Consider the following 8,371-nt stretch of genomic DNA (forward strand, 5'->3'; position numbering starts at 1 on the left):
CAGGCAGAGAAACTCAACATTCAGTTACAGAAATAGAGGCTAACGTGAGGTCTCCTTCTGGTCCCCAAATTGGGACTGTGTCACATGAAGATTTACAGTCATTCATAAAAATAGGTGAATTCTTCCACCTAGAAATGGACCATCTAATAGGATATGGAGAAACACTCTGGGTGCATGGGTGGGATAATACTTAAACTTTTATTAATGGCCAAGGAAGAAATCTAATGTTTATTAGCTACCTGGATATATCAGCCTGGCTCTAGGAGATTTTCGGACCTTATTTTAACTAATTCCTATTTTAGAGCTAAAGAAGCAGCCTCAGAGAAGTCACAGTTAAATACTTAGTTTCTTCATTTCTGCCCTAGAAAATGCATTGTACGTGAGCACGGAAGAAACCCTGGGGTGAATGTGAACTCAGCTATGATCCTGGTTTTGAGCTGATGTTTAATCATTTGGAGTCACGTGGCAGCACTCAAATCCCTGGTGCCCAGGTCATACATTTAGAGCTTCCAGGCAGTTCTCATCATGATGATGAAATACACATCGGTGTCCGTGGAAGCGCTCACCCCGGCATAGTAGTTCATAAACTCCTCGGGGGTCACCTACAGTGGAAAAGTAAGAAACGAAAACAAAACTTTGCTTCTCACCATTTCAGTGGAGGCCCATCTCCAGGACCTGTAAATGGGAGGGAAATTTCAGTCAAGGAGGCTTTTTAGGGACACAGCTGAGGAACAGATCTAGAACAAGAGAAAAAGGGAGGTTGACGATGGAGTGAGGGGGTGGCCGAGGGGCAGAGGGGAAGAAAGTCTTGAAAATTTCCAAACCAACCTAAATGGAAAGTGAGATACATGTCTTGTCTTCCTTTAAGAGCAGAAGCCCATCTGTTCACGTAAGCAAGACTGAAACTCAGAATAAGAAACAAGTTTTCTTTAACCACAGTGAATACCGTCTTTCTGTGACACGTCAGAAACATCACCTCATGTCCTTGTGTCAAGACAAGAAATGTTTTACCTTTCAAAAAATGGAGCTCAGTCTTATGGATAAGGAAACAGATTTCTTGTTAAACACTCCTGGGCTTCATGCTTTTTTAAGATACATGTTACTCATTCTAGGCACAGAGGAAGTTAAAAAGATACCCCCTGCTCCATGCCCCCTTGGGTTCTCTCTTCTCCCATGCCTGTTTCAACTAATATTTTTATCTGTGCTAGGATTTTACTTTACTTTCCTTCCAGAAAAAAGAAAAAAACTGTTACCAATTTATTCTTTAAGAGGTGGAGGTGAAACGTACACTCTAATTCAACCATATTGGCTGACACAATTGGTTGATTGAGGGAAATAATTGTCCTCTGGTTGGATCTCTATAACCAGTGAATGTAGCCCCAAGTATAGACTTGCTTATATGGGAGAATGCAGACACAATAATGATGGCTGTTTTGGAAATTTATTGTTTTTCTAGTTAGCCCTCAAATTTCAGTGTTGTGAGAGATTGAAAACATCACAAAAAGTGAAATCCGTAAACAATTCAAAACCCCTTTCTAGTCCATAACAGCAAACTCCTCTCCCACCGAGTCTTTGGGAACGTAGCTATCTCTTCCAAGAATCACATGAGCTGAATGACCACTTACTTTTTTTGCTGAAATTATAAGTGAACAGAGAAAAAAGTCTTAGGATCCACAGTTCTCTCCCTGTACTGACCTCTTCCACCTGTCTGTCCCCTCAAAATAGCAAAAAGTAGTAGGAAGAAAGGCGTCGAATGGAGCTACTAATTGAGCTGCGCTTATCAGTGTCTGGAAGTAGAATTAAATAATTTATGTACATAGCTTTGGTAAAAATTAGAATACCATTAATGTCTCTTTTCTTGCATTTCTTTATTTCTGTCCTCCTTTGCATTCCCCGGTTATCCAACCTTAAGCTCCATCTGGAGTTCCTTTATACTGACAGTTCCTTGTGCATTTAAAATGATTCAACGTGGAAAAGTGTGACTCGCATGTCACTTTTCAGAAACATTTTCATTATGTCTATTAAATGGAATATCCCTGTAAAGTCCTTGGCACAATGGCTGGGAGACAGTAAACACTCAATAAATATTCCTTAGATTCATAATTATGCTAAATGAGGTTCCTGTGCATAATGTATGTAGTCATTACTTCAGGCACTTCTGAATCTTTTAGAGGCAAGGATCTCAAATACAACTGTGAATAAGAGTCATTTGGGATATTTATTAAAACTGTAAATCCTTGAGCTTCATCTGTTCCCCCCACGCCCAGCACAAAAAAAATCAGATTCTTCAGTTCTTCAGGGCAGCCAGCAACCTGCATTATGAATCCATTCCCCAGATGGTGAACGTGCACAGAGTGGGGATTTATGCAGGGTCTGTGAAATTCAGGTGACATCAAATGCTGTAACTGCTAAAAACCCCAGTAACCCTTACGAGTATTTGAGAACCTAATGTGGCTTGCGAAGATAAATGTCAAACGAAATGGGGTGAGAGCTTTAAATCAGCTGAATCACAACAACTGGCTACTTTGACTTGGGTTAGAGAAAAGGGCAGCTGAGGTTTCCCCAGCAACGAGGAGGAACCACCTGCAGAAAAGAGGTAAATACACCCTGGGATCCCATGTAGAGTTGGGCTAATTTGGGGAAATGGCAGTTGACTCTTTTTCCACTGCCATCTCAGAGATCAAAGGGCAGCCATATGGGAAGAAAACATACGGTTCTGCTGTTTCTGTCCCTACGCGTTTGGCTGCCTGACAGAATCTAGGCTCCTTTTTTATCCACCTCTGCAATCACTTCAGGCTAAAATGAAGGGTATTTCTCTGTCCCTGGCAGGAAAATGTCAGCAGAAAGGACAGAAAGATCTCTTTCCTGCCCTCTTCAACCCTCGCTCATTGGACTCACCACAAAGTTTCACGGAAAAAAAAATTGGGGGAAATTCCCTTCAGGATGACAAGGCTTGTTTCTTTCTACCATCTCTGCTTCCAGCTCACTGTCCCACTAAATCCTTCCTGTGTGGCTAAGGGGTCAGGAGTAACCCTCCCCAGGGTTCTGCTGCCTCAGCCACGCAGAGAACTCCCTTCCCCATAACCATAACCTTCAGGACACCTCAGGGCAGAACTGATCTTGGGTTAAAAATCCCATTTCTGGGCTTCCCTGGTGGCACAGTGGTTGAGAGTCTGCCTGCCAATGCAGGGGACACGGGTTCATGCCCCGGTCCGGGAGGATCCCACATGCCACGGAGCGGCTGGGCCCGTGAGCCATGGCCGCTGAGTCTGCGCGTCCGGAGCCTGTGCTCCACAATGGGAGAGGCCACAACAGTGAGAGGCCCGCGTACTGAAAAAAAAAAAAAAACCCATTTCTGGCTGTTGATAAAAGACAGAGGACGTTTCCATCTGAGCCTAGACACAGTTACGGAGGTATAATTCCTTACCCTACCAAGTGACACATTTGTAACTTGAAGACACCAGTTATTGGAGATGCGTGGTTGCTTTTGTCCTTAAGTTCACTGGAGTTTAGAAATGCGAGTTCATCTCAAAGCCCACCAAAGATTAAATCAAAGTGAATTCTGTTATCTGGCATTCCCTTTACTGAACACTTCCCTGAACTGGCATTTCCATGTAGCAAAGTGTGATGACAAATGATGCTCATAAGGGTGTATGAAAAAGGCATGCAGCATCCTGAAATGCTCTGTGAATCATGTTCTCTAAAATTGAATTATGGTCTCATTTTGAAGTTAAATGTACGTTATTATCATCAAATTCCCTGGAATTAGGCTAGTTGTGTATGGTACATACGGCAACCATGAAATAGAACATTTAACCAAAATACCACAGTCTTCAGATGACGGGTATTTAGCTGTATGTGGTTCCCCTACCAATATATGTGCACACACACACACACACACACACACACACACACACATTTTTACTACTTTTGTTCTCAGCTTTCCAGATAGTCACCAAGGAAACCTTTTACTTCTATTTATAAAAAATATGGTATAAGTATTTTTAAGGTTTTTGGTCTGTTTCCCATTTACAATTACAGATCGGATAGAAGAAATTTCACTAGATTAAGCTCTTTCACTCACCACTCCATCTTTGTCATAGGGTGAGTCAAAGTTATCCAGAAATTTCCGGAACACTTGCTCCTCTGTCCATTCTCCGTTTCGGTACTTCGGGTGGTGTTTTGCACTGTACACCTCACGAAGGTCTTCAATGGTTATCACGCCATCTCCAGTCTTGTCTAACTTTCTAAAAGCTTGCGTAATTACCTCTTTTCTGGCTCTGGACATTGGAGGCTAGATACGTAGGAAAAAAACACATACACAGACATACACAAGCAGATGAACTTTTCCTGTATCATCTGTGATGAAATATCTTATTCCTCTCAGTGACGTGCAATTGTTTGTGTGCTGCTAAAGGATGTGCATTATGACTGCTCCAAAAGATCCCTGAGCCTGCACTCGGTCTCCTGCCAGCCTCCCCCACGGTGTGCTAACAGCTTCTGAAAACCAAGCCTCACAACAGCCAACCCAAACCACTCGAAAGCCAAACCCAGTAGATACGGTGATTCATGGGACCACTTACTCTTAATGCGAGAAGAAATCCATTAAAGTCTATTGTTCCATTTCCATCTTTATCAGACCTCTGGAAAAGCTCTTCTGCCTCTTCCTTTTCCATGACCACAGCATAATCATTTAACCCTTTCACAAATTCTTTGAAATCAAGGGTTCTGTTGTTATTGTCATCCCTAATTCGAAACACTCTGAAGATAAAACACACATACAAAAGAAGAAGAAAAAACACAGAGAACAAGGTGTAAGAATAAAGATTTCAGAAGGAAACCACTCTCAAGGTTTTTCTGAAGTAAAAGACAAGTCTTAGACTCTTCTCTGTACCCTCCTCCCAAATTTGGTGAGCCTCTTCCCAGTCTCTCAGAAAAGAAAACAAACCTTTAAAAATATACTGTATGATTCTAATTATATGACATTCTGAAAAAGGCAAAACTTATAAAGGTGGTAAAAAGACGAAGGGAAGGGGAGAAAGATTAGGTGAAGCACAGGGGATTTTGAGGGCGGTGAAACTACTCTGTATGATACTATAAAGGGAGATACAGGACATGCATTTGCTAAAGCCCATAGAACCTCACAGTACAAAGAGTGCACTTTAATGTGTACATTAAAATTAGTTAGGAGTTCAGGGGATCCCAGGAAGGAATGCAGACCGTGACAAGAGAATCTAACTGTTGTTTAAAAGTTTGAGGCAATCTCACTGAAGGGGGATGGGGAGACGAAGATGCCGACTTAAGTAACTCTGGAAACGAGTAGAGTTTGTAAGACTAAAGACAAAAAGAACTGCACTTAACCTCTGTACTCTAGTTGACAAAGGTATTTCCTGTGGAGATATGAGTTAACAATTATCATATTGCTATACGGGTACCCTAGCACTGAACAATTAAATGAATGGCTGGTGGATGGTGGGAGCCAGGCTTCTCACTGTTGGAATGGGGATTTATAGCTAAGCTAGGGCAGTAAGCTAGAAGGATCTGATCCATGTGGTAGAGGATTGAGTTGGAGACATCAGTATGAACTCATGTTATAAATGTAGATGATTAATATATAATGTATACATGATTACATACATATATACATATACATACACACACGGGTTAGTATAAACACATATAATTCCTTGTTCTAGCTAAGAGGACCTGGAAGTAACAACCCAGTAAGAACCAGCACATCTACAGCCTAGATCTTGGTTTCGAATACAATTCTCCAGTAAAAGTATATGACTTTCTTGGAGAAATCTCTGATCCTAGAATTGGGGCAGGAAATATGCAAGATGAGACTGGAGTACCTTATACCAGAAAGTAAGGGGGAAAAAACTCTACACTGATGGGGATACCTCAAAGGGACACAGAAGCCAACTGAAGAGCTCCCAAGGCCAAAACTGGACCAATTGGAGCAATAAGTAGCGTTCAATTATAAACCAAAGTATAAAATGAATATCCATGAGTTAATATTGGTTTAAGTAAATGACTGAATAAATAAATGTGAGAGGAGAGACGTTTCTCCTGCAGAAGAATTTCAAATAAATTATGTTCATTCTCTGTCCTGAAGGAGCAAAGCCTACTCCCCACACCCTAAGTAGGACTCTGCATAGAGACTTCCCTTTAAAGAGTTCAACATGGAAAGGCAGCGGGGAGAGTAACTCTACACTGGAGAAGCCAGACAGGCACTGCCTCAGCCAGGTGACCAAGGTCAACTTCAGTAGGGATAAACCATGTTGATAGCACGCATGCATCCGTGATGTGACATGATGAAAATGGCACTCTACTTCTGTGGTCCTCAAAGAAACAAAATCCCAGTCTAATAATAAGAAAAAAAGGGGGAAGGGGCAGCCAACCCTTGAGCTGAGGAGAAATTTAGGGAAGGGCAAGGCCAGTAAAGGCAAGGTGGCAGAGGGCACGTTCAAGCAAACGGCCAAGGATGAGACGGTGTCTGTTCACGATAAACTGGTTCATGGTGGGAGGGGTGGTAAGGGTGTGGGGTGGAGATGACATAGATGGCAGGAGGCATTCAGTTGAATGGGCCAGGAAGTGGACCATGGGTGGTGGTCATGAAGGGTTTGCACCGAGAACAAGAATGTGGCCCCAGGATGAAAGAGGTAGAGGGTGGAGTGATACAATATTAAAGGGAAGTGGACTGGTCTTCCAGTTGGACTGTGACAGCCCGGCTACAGCCTGGGCTTCTGACAGAGCTCAGCTTGGTCTGAGATTTGGGGGACTGTGGAAAGTGACATTCCAGAGCTCAGTAGAAGTGAAGCCTGCCGCAGCCTCCAGATGGGAGGTTGGAGGCCCCTGGTGTGACATCCTGCATTTCCCTAACATATAACTCTCACACCAGGAGGATTCCCATTTTTGTGGCTCTCAGCGTCCTGAGTCTAAGTCCTCCATGAGTCCAGGGGAAGCCTTGTTCACCCATGAATCCCCCAAGATGTCACGATGCCTGGCGCATGGCAGGCACTGGATTTAGTCTGTTGGAAAGAGAGAATGCTCAGGACCTGCCCTCGGGACGCTTACAATCTCTTTCCACTCGGGTTTCTCAGTCCTGAGGGCTACTCCCACTCTCAGAGGGCCGGGAACAGAAGCTGTTCTCCTATGGAGCTGGGGGAATCCCATGGGCAGTGAGCTGCTGATTATCTGACAGGCAATTCCGAAGCCCCTGGAAGTGATGGAGACACCAGTGCTACAAGTGGAACTCCAAAACCTGCAACTACATCTAAATCAGTATTCCTTCCTCCTTCTTCTAATTTGGCCCCTAATTTCTTTAAGATTAGAGAACTTTCCATATTTATTCACACCAAACCTCTGACCCTAAGCTCAGTGAACACTTCTATAGCATATCCATTTCCTTTTCTGGGCATGCAGAAGGCATTTCTCAGCCTCTCCTGAACCCTGCTGGGAGTTTGGGGTTAGTAGGTGCAAACTATTACATGTAGAATGGATAAACAACAAGGTCCTAGTGTATAACATAGAGAACTATTTCCAATCTCCTGGGATGATTCGGCCCCTATTGCCACAGCTTTAGGGAGTGTTTCTCTCATTGCCCTGCTAGGTGTCTCTAATACCTAGACACGCTTCTACCTTCACCTCAAGTTGTCCCAGTAGCTGCACTTAAGAACCAAAAATTGTCACAGGGGACCTCAGAGATGAGTGCTTCCAAACTCTGCATTTTACAAACAAGGAGCTGAGAACCCAGGAGGAAGTGAGTGCCCGAGGCCACACCGCCAGAATTCGCCTCATCTGGCTGCACCCTGCTTTTCTCCTCCATCTTCCCACCACCCACAGCCCAGGTCCTACCTGCCAAGCCCTTTGATGCCCGCGGAGGCCCTGGCTAGGCACTGCAGGCGGAGCCTTTCGATGGGGTCAGTGGCCGTGGTGAGTTTCTGCTTGGCCTGGATCGCCATCTCTCGGTCGTGGCGTGCCGTCCCCGCCATCTGAGAGGGAATCCATTCGAGTCAGCGGGGCTCAGGCCTCCTCGCCTGCCTCTGACAGGGCAGGGTGACCGCAGCCTCGCTGAGAAGGAAATTCACAGCACGCTCTCTCATCCACTTCACAAGAACCTTCTCAAACCTCCCAGAATTTCCAACTTTCAGCTACACCAACTATGTCCTGTCATATTTATTCCTTGCTTGTCTAGTCCTGAAAGCCTCTGATCTCTGGCCTGGACAATAGTTTTAAACATACAGCCATCCCCGATACACTTTCATCTTTCAGAAGCACTCCTCCCGCCATAAAAAATAAGTCTCATTTCACCAAACTCTTTTTGAGCCAATCTTATGTGCTTTATTCTTTTATTTAGAATTTTCCA

The 8,371-nt window shown here is 43.9% G+C and overlaps 1 protein-coding gene across 1 annotated transcript; it reads right to left on the reverse strand.

Moving 5' to 3' along the window:
- Positions 1–500: 500 nt before the first annotated feature.
- CAPSL (calcyphosine like) lies at positions 501–7,997 on the reverse strand. Its single transcript, XM_060146021.1, has 4 exons — positions 7,861–7,997; positions 4,584–4,761; positions 4,085–4,294; positions 501–602 (listed from the first exon to the last, which is right to left on the reverse strand). The coding sequence occupies exons 1-4, from the start codon at positions 7,995–7,997 to the stop codon at positions 501–503; spliced, it is 627 nt and encodes a 208-aa protein (XP_060002004.1).
- Positions 7,998–8,371: the final 374 nt, after the last annotated feature.

Source organism: Lagenorhynchus albirostris, chromosome 3 (genome assembly GCF_949774975.1).
Source record: "Lagenorhynchus albirostris chromosome 3, mLagAlb1.1, whole genome shotgun sequence".
Classification (NCBI taxonomy): domain Eukaryota; kingdom Metazoa; phylum Chordata; class Mammalia; order Artiodactyla; family Delphinidae; genus Lagenorhynchus; species Lagenorhynchus albirostris.